The sequence below is a fragment of the Grammomys surdaster genome, unplaced genomic scaffold (assembly GCF_004785775.1).
Source record: "Grammomys surdaster isolate TR1022 unplaced genomic scaffold, NIH_TR_1.0 61, whole genome shotgun sequence".
Taxonomy (NCBI): Eukaryota; Metazoa; Chordata; class Mammalia; order Rodentia; family Muridae; genus Grammomys; species Grammomys surdaster.
In genome coordinates, this window is record NW_021604563.1 from 15,968,701 (window position 1) to 15,993,902 (window position 25,202).

At 32.4% G+C, this 25,202-nt stretch overlaps 1 protein-coding gene across 3 annotated transcripts in view; it reads right to left on the minus strand.

Annotated features, from left to right (window-relative positions):
* Nucleotides 1–729: 729 nt before the first annotated feature.
* Dach2 (dachshund family transcription factor 2) overlaps nt 730–25,202 on the minus strand; it is a 475,334-nt gene continuing 450,861 nt past the window's right edge. The window contains exons 7-12 of one of the 3 annotated variants that reach the window (XM_028783227.1): nt 22,057–22,205; nt 21,784–21,931; nt 18,600–18,746; nt 17,362–17,427; nt 5,493–5,539; nt 730–1,213 (exon numbers count right to left, since the gene is read on the minus strand). In XM_028783227.1, the coding sequence (XP_028639060.1) occupies nt 5,535–5,539; nt 17,362–17,427; nt 18,600–18,746; nt 21,784–21,931; nt 22,057–22,205 (515 nt within the window). In that variant the 3' untranslated portion in view covers nt 730–1,213; nt 5,493–5,534. Of the gene's footprint in view, nt 1,214–1,519; nt 5,540–17,361; nt 17,428–18,599; nt 18,747–21,783; nt 21,932–22,056; nt 22,206–25,202 lie in introns of those variants that run through there. The other 2 variants (XM_028783156.1, XM_028783113.1) reach the window with 2 other exon arrangements.

Below are 25,202 nucleotides of genomic sequence, written 5' to 3' on the forward strand. Positions count from 1 at the left end.
TCTGGCTAACAGAAATTTATTGGAACTGAACTAGATTTATGTTTTTATATTTTTAAAATTCTGAACCAAATATTCCATATATATGTACACATACATACACACACACATATATGTATGTGTATATACATATATACATATATACATATACACACATATACACATATATACATATATACATATATGCATGTATACATATATACATCATATATACACATATACATATATACACATATACACATATACACATATACACATATACACATATATATACACATATACACATATACACATATACATATATACATATATACGTGTACATATACACATGTACATATACATATATATATTCAGGTAGTTTTAAATAGAAAGTGGGTCTAGAAGAAACTTTTGGAAATAGATATATACAAAAGATTTTTTAGTTCTTCATTCATGAAAAGTTTCTACTTCTGATTACAATCTTCTGTCCTCAAAGCAAAATCAGTAAACATATATACTCTGGAAGAGTTAATCTAGTATAAGTCACCAAAAGAATTGAAAACAAAAATGTTGGCTATTCTAAACACTTGAAATGAAACACAATTTGTATTCAGATTTTTTGAACAGAACAACACTAAAGAAAGTTATGCAAGCATTGTTGTAGTTGTGAGATTTTGATTTGTAATGTTTGTGCTTTATACTTCAATGATTGTTTTCAGCAATATGGAAATAAAAACTCAGAGAAATAACTGACAAATTCAAAATGCTTTTATTTATACTGAAATTTACCAAGTACATTTTAAACAAAGTGTACTTTAACTTAAAATATGGTTGAACAGAGAAACCATACATATAAGTTTCTAATCTCTAAGATACTACCATTTTTTTCTTTGAAGGACAAAAAGCCAAGCAGAAATGAGCATAAAAAGCATTGAATATGGTCAATATACTTAAGTCATCAGGGTTTAGCTCATGTTCTTAAATCAGTGAACCTAATGCAAGGACAAAGATTACATCATTGCTTTTTAAATATACACATATTCTTTTTTCTTAATGTAACACAGAAAATATGATTCAGTCACAGAGCTTTGCCGATAAACACAACTGAAATAACTCCATGATGGATATTTTCAGAGATATACTGGAATCACAAGTGTCTTCTTTAATGTAAAGCCAGCGGGGACCTTTCAGGCTGAACACAACTGCTGTGCCATTGCTAAACAGTAATAGTTACCTCCTTAAAAAAAAGAAAACATGTTAGTTCTTCTGTGGAACATAGCTGAAGCATAGGTATGAAAGGACTAAAATGTCAGTCTTCAGGAATCCAAGATGATTTGATATAACAGGATTGATTTAATATCGGTCAATTTTAATTTAACATGTCTATAGGTTATTGTGTCAAATTTCAAAGTTCCTTCAAGTAAATTTCATGCTACAGCTCCTCTTCTTTATACAGCACTGAAGACATGGAAACTGATAAAGACACTTTTCATAAACTATTTTATAATGTCTATAAAGATCTATATATTTTTTTTACTTTTGTACATAATATTACACTTGAAGTTCCTGTGCTTTACCAAAATCAGAAGGAAAGATATTAAATGTTTTGGCCCTAAAATAATGACAGCTTTGTACATTCAGAATTTTCATTGCCCAGGTTAACCCTAAGACTGTGCACATCATATGGAGACTAGTTTTCAATATCATTTGAACTTTAAGTGGTAAAACCAATATTCATTTAAATATTTGTAATATAAACTCCATATCATCTGATAGTTAGATACCAACTGATCAATATAGTTAAAGATTATTATTGAAAATGAAAAAGAAATTATATTCTGCCCCTTTGGGCTTAAAATTGCTTTTTTTATTATAATGGCTTATAATCTGCATGTTTCACTAAGCTAAATAACAAAAATTAGCCTTTGGTTACAGAACAGTAAGCAGAAAAGAATGTGTCCATAAATTAGCACAATCTATTATTTGTGCTCAAAAAACACTTAATATTATATCTTTGTAAATCAAATGTGCCCTCTTTAAGTATAAGGAAGCATTTATTATGCTTGACTGATACTCTTTGTTTAAAATATAAATGTATGTTGGAAACGGTTTTCAGTTATAAGGAGGAAATTATGTTTTTTGGAGAATATTGCATATTAAATAAATTAATAGAATTTTGTGGCAATTATTTCAAAACCAAAAATGAAGGAGATATAAGATAAAAGAAGAAAGACTTGTATTCTGTGTTAATCAGAAAAACTAGAATAGGGCTTGATTAGCAGGTAAATAGACATTTGTCCAAGAAACTCATGGAACTATCTTGAATATTTCAGAAACCAGAACACAAAAGTCTTTTTGTTTTTAATAGTTTGATAATCTTTAACCCCAGATAACTGTTTAGATTAATCTTTCAGACATGCAATCTGAGCTCTGTAATGAGGTCCTAGCCTCTACATAGTTCAAGTTTCTGTGATGATATTGACCAACTAGGTACTCAGTTCTGCAATCTACTTCATCCTCTGTACACACAGACTCCAAATCAATAAAAAGCTCTTCAACATCAAATGTCATTCATTTTACTAGGATTTAAATTTATACAATAATAATAAAGCTTGAGTCATGCAGTATAAAATGTGAACATTACAAATTTGAAAGCAAGGTTAAAACAAATAATGTCACCCAAAAAGTCATATAAACACAGCAGTGAGTGGAAAACACAATCACTGTCTTTTGGAAAAATGCAGGTTTTGAAAAATCTTTCACTTTATTTTGTTTAATTCTTATCTTTGTTACAAGAGACAAACATTTCTGGCCACAACTTTCATTAAACGTGCCCACTTACAAATCTTATCAGGAATAGTTTGTACATCAGCTTGCAAATCAAAAGACATACTAGGCCACCAAGAAGACAACATTATGACGTAAATCAACTATTTTACTCAAAATAAAATAAGTTGAGATGCCATTAGTAAAACTTCTCCAAATTTTAAGGATAGTAGTAACCAAACAGCATGGCATGTTCTATAATATTGAGACATCTTCTGTTACTGCTGTGAGTATTCCAATACAGACTGATTATAAGGAAGGAACAAGTAATGACCTAGTAATCAATGCTGTTCCTTGGAACAATCTCAAAGTTTGCCATGCTTCAATTTCAAAACGCATTTCAGCTATAATATGAGTGATTTATCATTTAGTAGTAGCTGTCAAAGTAAACTCCTAGATAAAACAAAAACATCTGGAACCATAAACAGAAGAGAGCTGTAGCTGAATTTTAATCCAAATCTGCCATGCTCACTTCATTAGGAATAGGAAACAGCTAATTAATAGTTGACTCCTTCATGTGTTTAAGGGGGTTTATACTTAAACATCAAACAGATATGATCTCATATGTATTCTGTATGTAAACATGATAGTAGATTAGGAAAAGCAATGAAAAGCTCCTCTCCAGCAGAATGTTAGGCTCTTTGAAACTCATAAGGAGGGACATATTTTGACACTTGTGGAGAGCTGACAGTTTACTGCTGCAATACTTATCCAAAGGGCTAAATGAGTAATTATGTATCTACAGATATGACAGTATTTTAAGTAAAAATATAGGGTTATGGAATCCTTCCCTTAATGTAGAAATACCTAACTTGGGATAGCATAGGGGGCTCATATGGTCTTCTTTATTAGGACAGTCTCTGATGATAAGTTGAATCCATCAAGATACACACTTGGCTATCTCAGATCCACTAAGTATGACACTGGCCTTCTGTATTCTACATCTAAAGTTTATAAAAAGGAACAACTAGCATCAGGTGCCATTAAAAAGAGCAAACAAGTAGGAAAGTGCCATTAAAAAACCAGGAGGATTCTTACTTTTCAGCTAAAATAGTGAAAAAACATACTACTATATGTTGAAGTGACTTGATTTGAAAATTCTATTAAACTTTCTGTATCATTCAGTAGATATTCTTTGTCAAATAATGAAAAGGTAACTCTGGATGTTGTATCTTTGGTCATAAATCATTATTTAGTTCATATATTTGATACTTGATATTGCCAATTTTATTTCATTGTTCATCAATTGCTATTAAGTTGGCATTGTTTTGATGCAATCAGGTAAAACATTATAGACTTTATACAAGTAGATCATATGTGGATCACAGAAAGTACCAAAAGCAAAAATCTTTATAACTTAGAAAACCATTTTCAAGATGTAAAACAAGTAATAATATAACATATTGATATGAATCAATATATTATTTTTTTAAATTATTTAAGTATAGTGGTCATTCCAAAAGAAATTACATATATGACCATAAGGAATTAATTATTAGAAAAATGAATAAAATATCAGTTGGTATTTTATATGAGTAGAACTTTTGTCACAACAGAATTTAATACTAGGGCACAAACTACACAATGAATAAGATTTTGCTGCTGTAGTGAAAATGCTTGAAAGGTGTTATTAAATGATTTTGATCACTCAAATACTAGTGTATTAGATTCTTAAGGGATATGAAAATGGTCATAATTAATATCACCAGTTTGCCGTCAGGTTCTTAATAAGTAAATTGTCAGAAAATATTCTAAAACATTTCCTGAGAAATTCAGGCCAAATGAACCTTTATATATCTATTGGAAATGCTAGTTACCTGATTATCTTTATACTAGAGAAAGAATAGTATAAATGTTCACAATATAGTATAAATGTTCACAATGGAAATGACCCATGATATCTTTCTTTTTTCTTGCGTCTGTGGGTTTTATTCATATAGTTATGTTTTTTTCTGTTGGTACCATTATAAAGCAGAAGCAAAGTTTGTGATCAAAAGGAAGAAAAAAGAATAAAGAAGGCATATTTAATAGGGTGGGATCAGTTTTTATCATTGTCTTCTTTATAGATAAGGGATGTGCTAGTAGAAAGGGAGTAAATAACTTGCTCTACATCATCAGTTAAAAGGAAAATGTATGTGTGGCATGATTTAAATGTGAAAGCTCTCTATGATTTTTTTTAAGAGAACAAATCAGGCACACTTTCTTCTACAAAGTGAGCTCACAGGTCATGACAACATTTGTACCAATAAATTGTCTGCTAATAAAGGTACTGTTGAATAACATATTGGAGAAATAGAAAGTTATTTCATAATAGGCACAGCTCAAAGTAGGTTTTTCTACATTTTATTTTCTTACATACAATCTAGAAATATCATTTTGTCCATCTTCAAAATTGTGCCACCTACTTACCCACTACAAACCTGCTGTGTGGATAAATGTGATAATGTTTGTGAAGCACTAGGCGCTTGTTGAAGAAATTGGTAAAGAAACTATAAAGTATCACATTTAGTCATCATAATTGCCCCATAAAATCTTGCAAAGACCATTTTCTAGTACATTTTTCCTATGTGTTCAAGGTTCTAGTCATCAATTATGAGCAAATAGTAATTGGGTATTCCATATTTTAAAAGAATCTGAGCATGAATTCTAAAGAATCACAACACTAAGTAAGCAGGTAACTGCTACAGCACCCTATCCATGTCTATGATCACTTGGAGTTCCGGCATCAGTGTTCAGGCTGCACAGAAAAACAATAAGACCTGGTCAAAATGTCATTCCAACAAAGAGAATCCAAATTTTACTACAAACTCAATTTATAATATTTCCTATAATAGATAGACATAAAAAGTCAGCATTTGGATAAGTATTTGTATAATTTATATTTTTATTGGCTTTATCTTTTAGTGAAAGCTTTCTTTCTTAAAAAAAATAAACTACCAAAATGAGAAAAGTTTGAGGTGTGCATTAATTTTTAAAACTTAATTTTATTTTCTATGCATGATATTAACAATATGAAAGTGGTCTAAATGATAGTTCTCAACTAAAATATGCTTATGAGGCCTTTGAGCATGCTCTACTACTTTACAATCTGAAGTAATATGGATGGCTAGCTGAATAAACAAAGCATATAGGATATTTTCTATTTTCTGTCCCTGTTTAAAATATCAGTAAAAATCCATACCATTTTCTATTGTGGCAAAAATCTCTGGTAAAGGTTGCAGTGTTACTTCTAGATGTTATTTTGTTCCTTTGGCAGGATGTTTATTTAAAAACTGCTCATGTAGAACACTACCAAATATAATGTCTTCAGAAGTTTAATTTATGTTTTGAGCAAAATGCTGTTATGATTTTTCCTCCACTATTCTAATGTTTCCTTCCAAGTGATAACATATCGCTTGCTCACTTATATAAACAAAAAAGAGTCATTAAGCACTAATAAGCTTCATCACAGAAAACCAAGGTTACCAGATATATCTTTTGTAGTGGCTACAATATTTTGTAACATTTTTAAAAAATGAATTCATCTAGTAAGTACATTATGTTTTTAAGCTGCTTTATTATTCATATATTTATGAATTTCAAGTAAGCACTATGTTATTTGAAATCAGAATTACCAAAGATGGGTCATGGTTCCCTAACCTACATAAAAGAAAGATGAAATAATGTGGGGTAGAATCAACATAATTTTGTCTTGGGGTAATTAAGTTCAAATTAAATGTAAAATGAATAACATGAACTTTATTTCAACTGTGGAAAAAATTTGATATCTGTTATTCTCACTGAACAACAGTAATGAAGGTAGCTTGTGTTGCAATTAATACCTTTGTATAAATATGGCCCTACTTATTTGAAAGTAGGAAGAATATACTACTGCAAGACAATTGAAATAGCAAAATGATATAGGATCTGATTTATTCTATGTCTGTGGAGGAAAAGCATATGACATCATCTTTTCAGATATTGCAGAGTGCTTGTTAGAATATTAATTAAAAACAGCATTTTAAAAAAATATTAACCACTTCACATTCTTATTTGCAAAAAGATGAGATTTATGTTTGAATCAAAGCTAACACAAGTTACAGGTCAATTATTTTTTCTCTTGCTTTTCTTTTACTTTTTTATTTTTCTTTCTCTTTTTTGGAAATGGTAAGAAAACAGAATGTACACATCTCTTGCTCACTTTTAAAAAATGCTAATTTATTGAGATTATAATTATATCGTTTCTCCCTTTCTTTTCCTGCTTCTAAACTCTCCCCACATAGCTATCCCTCCTTGGGCTTCTTCAAATTCATAGCCTCTTGTTTCATTGTTGTTGTTATGTATATCTATGTATAGGTATATACATAGATATTCCTGAATGCATAAATACTGCCTGCTCAGTCTACTTGTGGTGATTTATATCTGTATTTTTAGTTGTCCTTCTAATTTTGTGAATTAATAATAAACTACATACTTTCCCCAATTTAAAAACTATAGTCCTTGCATGATTTATTTTACAAACAGAGTATAAAAATCTTTCTCTTCTTACTATGGGCAATGTACAGGGTTAAGAGTAAATAACTGCATCATGAAAAGTAAAATCTTGACAGAATGCTTTGAATCATACTTATATGGCAAATATTTCAACTATATTGAAAACTACCTATGGAAGCCCAAATGCTTACTGCATGTATATTTAATAAAATGTTGCAATAATGACAACTTTATCTTGTCATGTGTATCAGAGTTTGGATCAGACATCTTGATGAGAAAGTAAGATGGAGAGAGGTGGGGAGAATTCTAATGGTTAATATTGGGATAGCATGTTATTAATTGAGAAACCTTGCTACTAGTCCTCTTTAAGTAACTTTGTTTTACTTCCTACACAACACATCTCTTTTAAAATGGCAATAAAACGTATGTGCTTTGGAGACACGGGCAATTTTTTAATCATATCAAGAATTTTAAAAGCCCTTGGGTTATGCTTTCCAGCAGGGAAAGGAAAGGTGAACAAGCAAAAACCGGTTTGTATGAGCTACTGAACTAGGTCAGGAGCCAGTTGAAACACACATGTCACTTGCAGAATGTCATATTCCTTTAGAATTTTCCTGTAGAGAGCAAATTTGAAATCTGATGATTATTTTTCCTAGGATGTTAACCTAAATAATATAAAGGTATAAATATATTTAACTTTTCACCAATATGTAAATTATAAAATATTTTAAAGTATGTTTTTTTATAAAACATTTTATAAAGATTAAATGTACTTTTTGTATAGAAGACATAGAAACATTTTAATATATCTAAAAGTATGGTTAATTTTGCTACTACTTTTGTTTACTAAACTGATAAAAACATTAAAATAATTGCAAATGAAATGACTCAAAATATGGAAAAGAATGAAAAATTGAAGTAATGGAAAAAGCTTAATTTGTACAAAAGATTTCTAAAAACATTCCTAGTGGAACATTAAAATGCAGTGAACAAGAGACGGCCAGATGTGATTATTAGCTCTGTCTTAGGTTTTTCTTCACTCATTAAATAATTATTCAAAGCTGCCAAGATGTACATCCAATTTATATATATGAATAATTTAAGAAAAATAAAAGCACTTAAATATTTGTTGAAAAACAGGAATATAAAGAAGAAATGTTTTTCAGGAAATTTATGCTTTCTGGAAAGTTGAACTGTAAAAAATATTACCTTGACAATCATTTACATTGCTGGCAAATGTCACAGCATTATATAAGGTTGAACACCAAAGTCAATTTTCAAATATTAAAAATGTAAAATATAAGCTCAGGAGAATGTGCATCAAATTCTAAACTATTTTTCTTTAATGTCAGTTTCCTTTCCAAAATAGTTATGTGACTATTATAAATGAGAAAAAGCTTACTAGATCAAACAGACACAAATTTTATATTAAAACCATACAGTAAGGAAATCTGAGTCTATGATTGCATAACTAATGTTCTGTTGACAGTGTGAAGTGATTCTGATAATAAAACAATTCTATTACTATCTTGGCTACACTTCAAGCCTTAAGTAGGAAAAGGTATCACAATTATCTCTTTCTTCAACTAGCATCTTAGCATTTATAAGTATAAATTGCACATGTTTATTAAATTATTTTTAGTTTTAGATAATGTAAGCTACAAACTAAAGAAAGGCCAGTATATGCTTCTCTGAACAGTTTAATATTGGAGTTCAAATCCACTATCTAGCTATTAATTATTACAAGCATTGATCAATAGTGATATATAAAGAAGGAAATTAGTCACAAGGCTAGTGTTCATTTCTATTGTCTGTAACAAGCAAACTAAGTTCTCTTGGGTTAGTTTCATACTTTCAAATTGATTTAATCATGCATTTTAAATCAAAGAAATAAGGATACTATTGTTATGGCAAATTCTTGTCAGAAACTGACACAAAATATCACAACCCTGCACATATATTATAAATTGACTTTCTTTTTACACTATTCAAAATTTAAAGTAAAAAGTTATTTAACAATAATAAAAATGTTGACACAGAACTACTGTATATTCAAGTGGCAATCATATAATAATTTTAAAATTTGAAATTAGTTAACAAGATGGTAGTGTGAATAGAACTCTCTATGAAAACACTAAATATTTAATTAGTGTTTTAAGAATGAAAATGAACATTAAAAACTTTTTATTAAAGATTATTTTTAATAGCTTTTCCAGTATGTATGGTAGAGTGAATACTTGCTTAAAAAATAGGGTCTGATGACACTTCCTGGTTAAGAACACTTCCTGGGGTTTTTTTTTGGAGTACTAAAGTCCAGGTCCTAGAACCAAATTCTTGTGGTTCGCAATTGTGGGTAACTCAAGCTCCAGATCTAAACATTTCTATTCTTTGTGATCACCTACACTCATGTATACATACCCACACAGAAATATGCATATAGCTACAATTACCAAATATTAAAAATAAATATTTAGAAAATATATTGCACTTATATAAACAGGTCTTAACACAGTAGCTATTAGAGAGACACTAATCAAATCTCCTTCACTGGTAGTGAAACAAGAAACTACATGTGTCGACTCCAAATGCTGAGAAGAATTGGTCTCAGTTTGAAATTCTTATGTTTCTATCATTATAATTTCATCTGTTACATAAGTGAAATGTAGCTGGAACTGTAAGTAAGGGAGCCTCAGATCGGTACAAGAAATTTAACGGTATCATCATGATAAGCACTGAAGTTTTGGGATCAGGACAAATGATTTTTGTTAACACAGCTACTAATGACAACTAAGCCATAAATAATCAAGCAGCTTTATATCTTCCTAAGGAAGGATCTAGAAACATGATCTGGATCACAGTGTAATGATATCTTACAACAGAGAGGCATGATATAATCTGTAGGGCATGACTGACCAAGATAAAAATCTGGAGGGTTGAAAAAATTAAGATGTAGTCCTCCTGTGGAAAATAACAACAATAAAAAAATATTCAAGACATCTAATGAAACTTAGAGAAAAATAAAATACCATATATAAATTTGGCAATTTATAGAAAGATATTAGGGCCTATTTTATAGGGGTTCTGGTTTAACCTTTTCTCTATCTGTGATGGTAGGTGCAGTAATATTTCAGTAATAATACCCAGTTATAGTGGTTTGAAAAAGAATGGAGCCCATAGGCCTTATACTGGGATGCTTAGTCACGAGGGAGTGGCATTACTTGAGAAAAATTAGGAGGTATAGTCTTGTTGGAGTAGGTGTGGCCTTTTTGGAGTAAGTGAGTCACTGAGGCTGGATTTGAAATTTCAAAAAGCCCACAGTAGACTAGTCCCTAACTCTCTGTCTTCCTCCCTCCCTTCCTCTCTCCTTTGTTCCTCTCTCTCTCTCTCTCTCTCTCTCTCCTCTTCTCTCCCCTGCTTGACAATCAGGGTGCAGCTCTCAGATACTTCTCTAGCACCTGCCTACCTGCTGCCATGTATTGCCATGTATTCTGGGTCATTATGATAATAGCTTTTTATAAAAGTTTCATTGGTCATGGTGTCTGTTCATAACATTGAAACACTGACCAAGATAGTAGTGCAGCACTCTAGTATCAAGGAAAACATTTGAGAGGAAGTCCCTAAGTTGATTCACATTTCAATAATCACTTTATTCCCTGATGTGTTAAGCATCTTTATAAAATGATATATGTTTACTGTTCAAGAAGATCATCAGAGAGACTGTGCATACATTCCAACACAGTAGAGCATCACATGAAAGGAATTAAACATTGCTGAGGTTAGGGCAAGAAGCAGTCAGTAGAATCTTTAAAGACAGCCTGAGAACACACTGTCTAGGGCTTTAAAGTAAAGACTTTTAGTAGAGAAATTCTATTGATTTTAAAAAATCATATATTCGCAATGAGAATTCATACGAAATATCTTTTATCATATTTTATAGTCACACTAACAAGTTTCTTACCATTGTACTAAACTGTGCAACCACAGTTCTATTATGTGTGTAATTATTGTAACAATTATCAGATTGATCGTTAACCATTTGGAGGATGTTTGCTTCAAGTTAGTATGTGAAGAGCAAAGAGAAAATATAGAAGGTTTTAGGAAAGATAGATACTGTTTAATTTGATTTGGGGATTGGATAAAATATATAAAATGTTTATTTAGAAAAAATACATATTTATATACAGTTTATATTGAATATATATTAGGTATTGTATAATATACATGTACTAAATATATTGTGAACAAAGTATTTTTAATATGTAAAAGTTAAAATGGTATCTTTCATTTTTTGTCAAATGACATTTTGTTTTCAATTTTTTCATTGTCACATTTAGGATACATTATTTTGAAGAAATCATAAATTTTATATTTTACGGTGATCGTTCTCCATTCAAAAGAAGCTTTTAGGTTTCATGTTTTTGAACTAAAACTATTTAGAAAAAGTAAATAATCTAGTAAGCTTATTTTTACACAACATTTTTTAACTTTGTTAAATATGCTGAATTTAATCTCTACTGATAGTGTTGGTCACAAATGAAGGGAAATTTTTGGAAATTACTTTGTTTTAAGGAAAGATATTAGGAAAATTGGTCTTTAATCGCTGTATATTAACAAAAAATATTGAGAAGTAATTGTAAAATTATTCATAAATACATTTCACTTGTAACAAACAAACAAAAACAAAACTCTAGTATTTAGCTTTCTTTGCTGTCTTCATTTCCTTATATGCAAACCAACTGAGTATCATGCACAGATACAGTGAGTCAGGATGCCCTTGTAGTTTATGAATCCATTTTTATTGTTTTATTTTATGACTAGATAGTTCATATACACTGCTGGATTTTCTCTAAAATTTGGGAGTTTCATATCCCATGTTTATTTTTCTTATTATTATTAAGATGATAGTGATGTCATTGTTTTAAATTTAAGAAATTTGTGCTATCAACTCTATGAGTCACTCTTAACAACAAAATATAGTCATACAAAAGTTAACTAAGGTATAAACATGCAAAAGGAGAACTCTCCCTGCGATCATAAAATGATGTTATTTTCTGTTCAGCAGTTCATGTTACTGCTGTTCATGCTAATTAATTAAAGGAGCTGTTGCAGTAATGTGCAAACAGGGAATCTGAGAAACTGAGAGGGCTTTTAGGTCTCCAAGTGAAGTTAAGTCAATCTGGGCACAGGCAATCAAATGTAATGAAATCACTTGTCAGTGCTAAGCTTGCAAAAACTGTGAAGTTTGACTAGGGAGTAAAAGGATTATAATTAGATTTCCAATAGGATAATAACTAAATGGCAGAATGCAGTAAAGAGAAAATATTACTTTGTTAGCTAATGGTACTGCTGTTTGGTTTTAGTTTTTATCAGCTCACTTGTAGTTGTGCTAATTTAATTTGCTTTTATCAGCAAAAATGCACCAAACAAATGCCACTTAAAGGTCATTTGCAAAAATCATTGATCTGAAGGTACACTTAATGACACCTGGCATGTTTATTTTATGTGAAGCAGAGATTGGCTGATAAGACGGTTGATGTGCTGTCTTGCAGGTCTCTAGCTGAGTTAGAGGAATTCGAGTTGGAACACATTTGTTCCTATGTTCCTTTGAAAAATTCTGCTTCTGAGGTGTGGACATAATCATCAAAGTGAGTCCTTTACTCATTGTTGACCACATGAAAATCTTTAGGTGGAGGTATAATCATAGACTGCTGAAATGAGAAATTATTTTAATTAAAGGTGTCTATGTGTATTATCTTTTTTGTCAAACAATATTCAAAGCACATTAGAAATGAAGCAAACTGATGAGCCTTCTAAAAGATATCATAATTCAGAGTAGTTTGCCTGTATTCAAATTTATGTGGACATATGATAAAACTGGTTATGATTGTTTTGCTTCTAAGAGTGGCCGTACAACATTTTACCAAGTACCCTTTATATCTTCTTAAGATGATGTCACAGTGAAACTAATCGAATTTTAAAGAAAGAGCACTAGGTTAAGGATAGATTTCTATCCTGCAGAGCTATCAACAATAGGAAGAGAAAGGACATCAATGAAGCCTGATCTGTTTCCTGAGATGCAGATGAGTTCTGGCAATGGCATTGTATTGGTACACATGAATTGATTCTCACAAACAAAGAAAGGAAGGAATCTTTCAACCTACAAAAGTGGGCAAGGCAGGGAGGTGAAAAATATGTAAACAGTTCAAGGTAAATAAAAAAGAAACTATAGCATATCAAAACAAAACTGTGAGCAAGAATAGAAAAATAAGCTTGTATTTCATGTTTTCAGGCATTATATGGTTTCTAAAGAATGTGAATGAAGATAAAATTAATCTTTTAATTATAAATATTTAAAATGATATGTTAATGTTAAGTGTTTGTGTAATTACTAGACTTGTCTTATTGTGAGAGCCAAAATTATAATTCATTCTGGTCATATTTTCAGATATCTATTCCTCTAACAAAACAAATTATTTTTGTTGACAAAAATCTTTTGTTTTTGAAACTAGCATCTTACTATGTAGTTCTGGATGCCCAGGAACTCAAAAATAGAGTCGGCTGATGTGGAAATCACAGATATATACCTACCTCTATCTCTTGCATGCTAGAATTAAAGATGTGTGCCACTACACAAGGTCTAAAAATTTCTTTTTAATTTGTGATTCTACTACCATTTTAACATAAGACATTCACTTTAGTTTTCCAAAAAAAATAATGACATGAGTTTTATTGCATATGGCACTTAATGTTGAAGTAAAAGAGAGGAAAATGTCTACTTTCCATTCTTTTCCATATTTATTATGAATTTCACAGGATGCAGTAGTTTAAAAGTTTATATTCAAGCCAGAAACTGGAAACAACCTAGATGTCCCTAACTGAAGAATGGATAAAAAAAAATGTGGTTCAATGGAATACTATTTAGCTATTAAAAATAAGACATCATGAATTTTGTAGGGAAAATAGATGAAACTAGAAAATATCATCCTGAGTGAGGTAATACAGACCCAGAAAGACACACATGATATATTATCACTTTTAAGTGGACATTAGCCATAAAGTACAGGATAACAATGGTACAATCCACAGACCCAAAGAAACTAACTAATGAGGGCCCAAGGGAAGATCAGAGAATTTCACTCAGAAGGGGAAACAGAATAGTCATTGGACATGGATGGAGGGAGGGAACTGGGTTGGAGAGGGGGTTAAGGAATAGGGATGGGGATAGGATGTGGAGAAATGGGGGCAGAAGAGGACTGGAGGTGAGAACAGAAACTGGTGGGGGGCATCCCTGAGACTAGCTGGATACCTGGAATGGGGGATGCTCCTGGAAGTCTATGGGGGTGACTCTAGCTGGGACTCATACTAGTGGGGGATATGGAGATGCAGTGACATCTCCTGTAGTCAGGTGGGACTTCCAGTAGTGGAAGGAGGACATCAACCCAAGCACAAAACCTTCAACACCAAATTTGTTCTGCCTACAAGATGTGCAGTGATAAAGATGGAGCAAAGATTGAATTAACAGCCAAACAATGTCTAGCCCAACTTGAGACCCATCCCATGTGAGAGAGCCAACCCGTCACATTATTAATGATACTTAGCTATGCTTGAATAGCAGGAGCCTAGCATAATTGTCTCCTGAGAGGCTGCCATCCAGCAGTGGATGGAAACAGATGCAGAAACCCACAGCTAAACATCAAGCAGACAACAGGGAATCTTGTGGAATAGTAGGGGGTGGAACATAGCAAGCCAGAAGGGTAAAGAACCCCACAAGAAGGCCCATAGAGTCAACTAACATGGGCCCATGGGGTCTCACAGAGACACTGAACCACCAACCAGGAGCATTCAGGGACTAGACCTAGCCTCCCTCAAATTTGTTTCAGATGTGCAGTGTGGTTTTCATGTGGGTCCTATTCCCACAGTTGGGACTGGAGGGTGGAGGATGTCTCTGACTCTGGATTGTCTGGCATGGATTAAGTGGGAGAGGATGTGCTTAGTCCTGATACGACTGTACATTCCAGGGCTGGGTGGTACCTAAGTGTGGATTCCCCTTTCTCTGGAGGAGGTAATGAGAGGAGGGATTTGTAATGGTGGGACTGGGAGGAGAGGAGGGAGAGAGGGCTTTGATCTGGATATAGAGTGAAAAAAAAATAAATGAAATTCTATATTCAATGAAAAATTATTAAAATATTATATTTTACCATGAATGTATAATATTGACTATATATACTAAGCAAGCAACTTTAGTTTTATTTTTGAAATAGTCAGTTTCTTGTTTAAAAATAAACTATCTCAATACTTCAAAAGAGTATTGTATCTGATTTGGTAAATTTTGAAGAACCTAGTAAGAATATGTTCAGGGAAAACCAAATTTATGCTTCTTTAGACATAAATTAATATGCAAAAGTTATTAAATTAATATGGTATGAATATCTACTTTTATTCATGTGACAACATTGATGACATTTGAATTATATATATATATATGTATAATTTGTTATATGCAAATAAAATAAATTTATGACAGCTCAACATTTTTTTATCTTGGAGTTAAAAAATATTATTACTATTATTATTATTATTATCATCATCATTATTTCTAAATAACAACTAAAGTCATCACATAAATAAACTATAATGTCTTGTATGAGGATATGGGAATAATTGTAATGTAGATAAAATCTACTGGTACTGTGTTTAAATTCTCCTTTCAGTTCCAACACTAATCTTATATTCCAGTCATATTAGGGCACAGCTAAACCTTGGGCTTCTTAACAATTATGTCTTTATTTGTGTGTTACTATTTGAGAAATAAGCAAATAAACACTTTAGGCTATTATTAACTCATATAACAGGAACCTTAGTCACCAAGCTCACTAATAGTGGCACTTTATGAATTTAGCTGTGGCAGATGAACTGTCTAAACAGCTAATTGCATATATATGTGTGTGTGTGTGTGTGTGTGTGTGTGTGTCCTTTAAATTATGGGAGGAAGGCAAGTTGGAAAAAAAAGGCATAAGAAACATCCCAAAGATTTTTGAACAAGCTAAGCATGTGTGTTTTTCACAATTAATGAAATTAATTTATTTAGGCTATTAAGATGCATCAATATCAAGCATTATCAGAAGGTCCATGAGATCTGATGTTTTTGGATTTATAAAAGGACTTTTAAAATTGTAGAAGTATCAGCTTTTAAATTTTGTGAAGCTGCTCAGTTAGTACATGGTCACTCCCTTTCTGTTGCCTTCACATGGAAACAAGCTTAAAGCAGATAAGCATCTATTTATTAACCTTTCAGTGAACATATCTTTGTTAATATCTTTCTTTGTATTAGAAATTTTGGAAAACTCTTTTAGAGATATTTTTAGTAGATTCAGTTTTAATTTTATAAAATAAATGTGAATATAAATACAATTTATAGAAGAATAAAGAAATAAAGTCTACAATAGTATTGCATGGGAAACCTCCCACTTTTTGAGGCTTGTGCAGTCTGACACAACTCTATACTGATACTTTTCATCCACTTTAATATGGTGAATTTTCTACAATATTGTTAAAGATATACCTATTTTTGTAAATCATGCAAATTGAAAATTACAAGTCATCATCTTATTTCCATATTTAAAATATTTCTAAAATCATTACCAAAATTTAATAAAAATGTCTAGAAGACTTATAAAATACCCATAGGTTGTGGTTATAATATGTTTGCCTTTTACAAACGCTAAAGTGAAATCTATAATGCACAGTATGCCTGTGAAAGGTTTCTTACATATTTCTCCACTTTTAGAAAGTGAATAATATGTAAAGATGTAGCCAACCAGGAAAAAAAAAACTTTGCTCACATTTTATCTATGAAATAGCTAAGTAATTTCATTTTAAGGAGTTTTCAAAGTCATATAATATATCATATATATGTTTCTCCAGTAAAGATCACTATAGATTGCCTCTTAGGTGAGAGTATGGAAAGTTGACCTTAATTTAAGTGAATGAGATCTAGCAACATAGAATTTTTTGTGCTCTACCCTGCCTCCATGGATCATACATTATAGGATACACTTATAGGAGGGATAGTGTTGTTTGTAGTACCTTGCATAGCAGCACTGTCATGAGGTGTTCCACTGTTTTCTATTTCAATATCTGGAATTCCAGAATCTGAAACAATTGACATTCAGAATTAAGGTACAAATCTGTGTTTCCTGATTCTATCTAAAGAAAAATTGCCAATATTTTGTTACACATAACAAAAGATTCTGAGCAGAATTTTATTTTTCTAGACTGGAATTATTTCTGACACTCTAAATTACTTCTTTTATTCTTTCTTTATATTATAATATAATTAAATCATTGACCCTTTCCCATTTGTTCTTCCATGCTCTCCCTTATGATCTCTCTTTAAATCCTTGAATTTCAGTCTGCTTTTCCTTAATTGTTGGTATACTATGTGAATATGTATGTTATGTGTGTATACACACTTATATATGTCACATACACACACATTCTTAAACACATAAATAATTATTGTTTTGTTAAATTTCTCTATTTCTTTACTTTTCTTTTGGAATTTCTATTGTTAATGTAAGAAGGAAGTTCATATACTATAAGTGAATTTTACAGTTAAGAATTTCTTTCCAGGTACATGGTATGTACTTTTTTTGTCATTTGATAACCTAAAGATGTATTCTAGGAAAATAACTGTCTATATAAAATAAGAAAACAAAACCTCTACAACTGTGCAGTCAACATGTTCTGATGACAAATATCACAAAAATATGAGGGATACAATTAAGAAAATTGGAGTTACTGATAATTATAATAAATTTCCCCTCACGAGATATGATAGTGAGTGATACTGGTTTATGCTAAGTGCAAGTGAAACCACTATGCCCAAGAAGATTTGCAGTTTTAGACGAGTGGCGGAACAAACACATTATGTTTGTGCTCAGATGATTTACACAAACTAGTGATTATGTTAGAAACAGGTTGTGTTGGAAGGAGTTACTTGAAAATTCACTTTACATTGTGTCTGAGTCAACTGAAGAAATCTTAGGTGATTATGAGCTTAAAATAAAACTAGAAAGCCTTTGAATTCTTTCATTCATGCACCCCTTTAAACAGACTCTTCAAGAATTTATTTGAAATAACTTCAAACTTATTCTCCCTGGGAATTATTTTTGTATCTCTCACAGAAAGGACTATTTTTGTTTGATTCATGACTTTAAATACTTGACAAAAAATAATTATATTCCTTGACAACTCCCCCTCTCTTACTTCAGGTTTTCAATTTTTTTTCTCACAAATGAAAGTCCTAATTGATGAGACATTACCTTTCAACATTCGCAGACCACTGTCACCAGATGTAGCTTGTTTTAGTGCCTGCTCCACTTGCTCTCGGCGCTTTGATTCAAATTCCAAGGCTTCCTGAAGTTTTCTCTTAGCTTTTTTCTCCTTTTTCAGACGCTTTTGCATTGTACCTAAAACATGGAGAAATAGTTTGCAAATGTATGCTTAATACATTACTATTACTGAGTTTAATGAGCCATGTAGCAGACAAGCCATAAATGTATCAGTTCACATATGATTAGTTTCTTTTGGTCTCAGCTCTCACCCATTTAGTGTTTTGTTGACTGTAGTTGAGTAACTTTTTTTTTTTTTGCTTTCATATTTCTAAAATCTATAGTCTCTAATATGTGGGACTGCGTAAGGGTATCTTGGGTCATGGTTGAGCAGGCGCCTAGAACCCCGAGATTCTCCGTGGAATTCTACGTGAGAACCGGCAGGAGTTCGGTCCCTCCCATCATCCAGGATCCTAAAAAGCAGTCACATCTCCATAGAGTCACATAGGCCAGGCTATAGGCCTCAGGCCCTAGGGATTTACATACTAATGAAGGCCAGAGGGCAGAGCAAATTAAACATGCCTCCCCCAGGTCCTCCCCCAATCCTCCCCCTTTCTCCCTCCCTATATAACTCGGGACTGCCCTGAGTTTTTGAGGGGTACGCCTAGATCCATCTATTATCTGTCATGACAATAAACCTTTTTGGAACCAAGGACTTCCTCGTGTTATTGGGGCCTGCAGCCGCCAAGGCCCTCAGGCCGCGGGAACCATAGGATTTTCTTCCCTGATGTGGGACCTGCCACAGAGGCAGAAGCCCCTCCGGGGCTTGCGCCCCTGTGGCGGCCTTTTTAAATTTTCCCCACACTAATACAAATACAATGATTCAAAAAACTATAGGAAAGTCTTCCAAGACAAATTTCATGTTATGGATTAATACTTAGAATTGATATGTTAGTGATTTTTACTGAACTGGAGGCATCCTTTGGCTTTTGGTAAAGTGTACAGATTCTGGATTTTCTCTCTGATTTGTACTACTGTTTTCATACTCCAACCTGACTACTTACTTCAGGCTTTGTGATTCCTCCATAAGAAGTGGAATGAGGAAATAGAAATAAACTGAAATTAGCATTATGTATTTTGCTGTTCTTTAGTGTTTTGTGGTAAATCTAAAGATGTGGGAATTATTTACAAAAGCGAATTTGAAAGTTGTGTGTGATGTTCAAGAAAATTGGTCCAGTTTATATACTATACTGTGTACACTTGAATTTACACTGTTAAAAATAATTCAATATTGAACAATCCAATGTTTCTCTAATTTCTCGTCTTTTGTCTCCATAAACTTCTCTTATGTTAACTTAATCTGTATTAATACTGTTTGTATGAGAACAAGGAATCCACTTGGAATCTTTTCCTTGCTTTCAGTATCACATCAATCTCAATCAGAGGGCCAGGGACTTGCTGTAAGACTGTGTCTCATTGTAATATAAGAAGCTGCACTCTTAAAGCATCAGGAACATGACTGCCTAAACATGACATGCATGAGGACAATACAAGTAGATATGCCAGAGTGGATGGAGCCTCCAGGGTTTCAAATAAGTATGAAACTAAAGAAAGCTGAAAGTGGAGAGATAGTATTCCCTAGGAAAGAGCACATAAATTTGTTGTTCAGTGCCTTAGAAAAGCATACCAATAAGTCACATGATATGGACTGGAAGGCTATATTTAGGAATATATATGTATACGCCTATACTTACATGCATATAATAACAATTAGGGAAGAAAGAGCCCTATTAGAAGGAAAGTAAGGAGGGTTATATGGGAAGCTTTAGAGAAATGTTGTAATTATTCTCAAAAAAAAGAAGTTGAAAACATTACCTCCTCATTAACATGAACTATGCAAAAACAATAAAAGCAGATTTTTCCCTTGCTTGGTTTCTGATATTTTCCATTGTTCACAAGTAAACTCTAAGCTTAGTATTTATGCAGTTAAAACTTTTCCTCATAACTTCTCTTCTACTCCCATCTTTTTATATAATCTTCCTCCATTCAATTTGATTTACTCAAAGCCACTCAAAAATCAAACTGTATACACTTACTTGTGTATAAAGTTTTTGTTGTTTCCCTGACTAGTGTACAGTGTTGGGAGCCAACTCCTAGCAGAAAGCGGCTATCATCTTTGCAGCCATCTCGAGCCATATACCCTGACAAGAGACTCGTTTTCAACAGCCCACAACAGCTGAGCACACTTTGATAAACATCTTGGTTTTCTCATGTATCTTGTTTTGCTGTTTAGTGCCCCCAGCTGCAAGGCGCATGTGGTATCCACGCTGCAAGGCACGTGACATAGTGCCTTCAGTTGTGTTCCCCTGCTTGTCCACGAGGACAAGGCACGTGGTAAAGTGTATAAATACCCAGGATTTCCTTTCAGTAAAGGAGACTTGATCAGACTCTGTCTTGTCTCCATTCTTCATGTCTCTTGCCCCTCCATCCCCACTCCCTCTCTTGCTAGACTCTGACCCGTGGACCAGAGCAGCAGCTTGGGCTAGGACATAGTGGCCACCAAATGTAAGGCAGAATGGTTAGTTACAGTAGAGTACTTAAAATTAATGCTTACATGCCCTTTTAACTTTTGACTACTGATTCTTTAAGGCTCAGATTCAGGCATCAACTTCAGAGGATATGCATTTAACACTGTACAACTTCAACAAGCTAGTTTAACTAATCTCTTTCGTGCAAACCACATGTGATTACTCTTGTCACCTTTTTTTGAAACTTTCTGGTTGTATTAGACTTCTACAATGTAAATCTCTCAAGGAAATAAACTAAGCTTTATTTACTTTATAATACCAGAATATAGCTCTCTGCTTTGGGAAAAGTACATATTTTTTTTTTATGTAAGACCAAGTGACAATGTCTATAACCATATACATTTTAGTGGAATATAAAAGGATCATAACAATGTATACTTTCAAATATGTAACTGGCTCAAAATACACATTTTATCCATTATGTCTTAGGGAAAATTTTCTTACTACTATGTGACTTAGTGACTACTATTTTTTTTAGCTTATTATTCATTTTTAACAGTGATGTGCTATTCCTGGAAGTGTTTCTGTTACCAAGAATATGATTTACAAAATAATATTCACAATTTAATTGAACTTTTTCAACTTACTTCTGCTTTGAAGCTCAACTGCAAGTTGTCTCTCCAGGTTTTCTCTAATTTCTCTTTCTCTGAAGAGTTCTATTCGCAGTTCCTTCTTTTCTTGCTGAATCTGCTTCTCTTGGATGCGAGCATTATCCAAAGCCACTTTCAGCAGACCCTGTCAAAGTACAGCAAATGGCACCCAGTTCATCTTATCTGTTTTAAATTCTCAAATAGGAAATAATTTATGTAGGTGCTAATGTCTTGTATTACATTTATTTTGTTTATAGAAATATTGTTGACCTGAATGTTGGTCAACAGAGTTTCCACAGAAGACAGACTATCAGCAAAAATGAATGGTCCAGGGAATCCAGGGGGCAATGCCTGTCCAGGAGCCAAGTGGATCTTGTCCAAGGATGACTTCATCATTGGGATTTGAGCTGGTACTTCTTCTGTAAAAATAAGATCAGTGTAAGAAGGTTCACAAATTAACAACTCAAATGTTTTTACCAAGTCATTTATAACAGACATATATAACATTCTTCTTAGCACTAAGTCATGGGTATTCAAATGATGTCACGTCTGTAAACTAGAGAATCAGATTGCTGCCAACAGATGTATATGTTAACATCTAATCTTTCAGATATATTTGTCTATCTATGAATCTTCTTACTCATTGTCATTATTTTTAATGCTTTCACTGATGTATAATTTACATAAAATAAAATTAATATATTAAATACCATATTAATTTTAAATAATTTTACATAGTTTTTAACCATGACAAAGAATGCTTTTTCTTTTTTTAATATTTATTTATTTATTTATGTATATTATCACACTGTAGCTGTCTTCAGACACACCAGAAGACAACACTGGATCCCATTACGGATAGTTGTGAGCTACCATATGGTTATTGGGAATCGAACTCAGGATCTCTGGAAAAGTTGTCAGTGCTCTTAACTGCTGAGCCATCTCTCCCACAGGATATTTTCTACAGAACCTTTTGGTTGTGTTCCCATAGCATTTGGCTATTTCAACATGAATCATTAAAATTAATCTAAATCTCTTTACAGATTTTTGATACAGGGTTTGTCTATAAACTCAGGATAGCCTGTGATATGCTATCTTCCTACTTTGGTCTCATGAGTATTGAAGACTTGTGTGATGTAGGCATGCACCAACATGCCCAACTAACCTAAACTTCTTACTGAATCACAATCTGTCCCTCCCCTCTACATGCCTTACTTCTTTCCTTCTCTCTTTACCTCCCCTCCTAATCTCTTCCATCCTCTGATGGTAGACATGAAACTTGAAAACAATTATTCAGATAGCAATCAACAAATTATGAATTATGTAAGTTTCATTCATAAACAATTTTCCAATTCAAATAATGTCTAATAAAAATAAAATACCTAAACTTTGAATCCTGTCTCAGCAAATATCACTAATGATTTTAAATAAACTTCACAACTAGGTAAGAAATGCTTTTCTTTGTCTGTTAACTATATATTTGTCTTCTCGATGTCAGCACAATGAAAGGAAAAACTTCACAAATATTCTACAATATCTACAGCAATTAGAGAAGTACTACATCTTTACATTAATGATTATAAATCAAAGTACAAATTTATTTATGTCAGATTCATTTTTTCGGAATCAATTGCTACAAACAAAACATTGACTTCTTGCTGATTGAGACAATGTAATATTCCCTGAATAAATATTTTTGTTAGTCATAGAATTTATAATTAATGAATTTCTTGTCATGCATCATTCAATATAAATAAACTCAGGAGTGAGTATCTGAGAGGCATTCTTTCTGAAAAGGAAAGCGATATATTCGACATGCATAAAACAAAATTATAAGTATGTTAAAATCACTAGAAGTCTATTTGAAGATGAAAGAAGTACCATTAAATTGGCTGAAAGGAAAATTGCTATTGATTATGAAGACAGGTTGTGTGGTCTATAGTTTGTAATGTTACTGTATGGTAGATTGAAGTTTCAAAATAGTATTACTCTTCTTTAAAGAGATAGACACAGCTGAATTAGGTGCTGCTTGCTGCAGTGGAGATCAAATGCAAAAAGAATCATATTTCATCAGACCTAGTCAACTCCAGGAAAATAAATAGAAATATAAGAGGTATGCAGGCAATGATTCATTTTGATAATCTGGCCCAAGAGAGACACATAGAGACAGCACACAGATCTAAGCTTCTACCAAAAGACAAATAGGACACAGAGGGTGGGAACTGGGATGACAGTGTAGCAGAGGTCACATCGATTTTCAGCAGCAGTTTTCACACAGATGAGATAACCCTGGACTCTATTTGGACCATTGTTCATATCCTACCTGTCCCATGAGCAATAAATTTTCTGGTCCTAGAAAAAGGGCAGTAAAGAAGAGGAATTCTACTTATAGCTTCTTATGATTAAGTTTCTGGGCTAACCAAACATGCTTTTCAGATCAAGGTCGCAATGCATGTAAAGGTCTGTAATAGCCCAAATCTAGTAGAAGTATATTATATTTTAGTATATGTGAGTGAAAACTGTCAAATTATTCTTTGTAATTTTTAAAAATTCAATCATATGCTAAAAGAATGATTAAGAAATGCATTGGGTGTTGATTTCAGTAATATAATAATCCTAAACATCTAAATCACACCTACATTTTGCTCAGAGTTTGAATAAATACTCTCTTGTACAGAAATTTACTAGATAAGCTTAAGTAATCCTAACTGGCAATGAAATTAAAAACAGATAAGTGCTGGAAACCTAGAAAGACACTTCTCATCTGAAGAATGATCATCTCTCTGAAGTCCTAGAAACGGTTGGGATTGAGTATTTTCATTTAAAAGAACTGCCTTCAAAATGTATAGATTAAAAAGAAAAGAAAAAATCCTTTATCAGCACACATAACAAAGTGGTATAAACTGAAAGCATAAAGATCGGACAACAGTTTCTAGTCAAGGACATGGGCAAACTCTCCATTTATTGAAGTAAAGTGGAGACTGCTTTTATTGAGCCTGTTTGTTAAACCGCAATATTTGAAATAACACTTGGGAATCACCCTAGAGAACAAGCTCTTTATTTGAATTTCTTCTTTAGAGCCCAGATGAATAGATGTAAAAGTTGACAAGAAAGTTATTTGTAGAATAAAAAGGAATATATGGTAAATGCTTTGAATGGAAATGTCCCTTTGAAAATTAAAGTCAAGGCTGCTCCAGCTGTTTTACATGATGGCAATGTTTATTCTCGCTGTCTTTCATGGAGTTAAGCCTTTTCTCTGGGATTTGAGAATTGTGACACAGGAATAGAAACTGAACACAGCTGACTCACTGAGCACTGGAAAAATGCAGATACCTACCAGATCATCAGTTTTATTCTTTAACAAATAAATTATACTCCATTATTTGATTTGAGAGCTTTTCCCTAAATACAGCTGG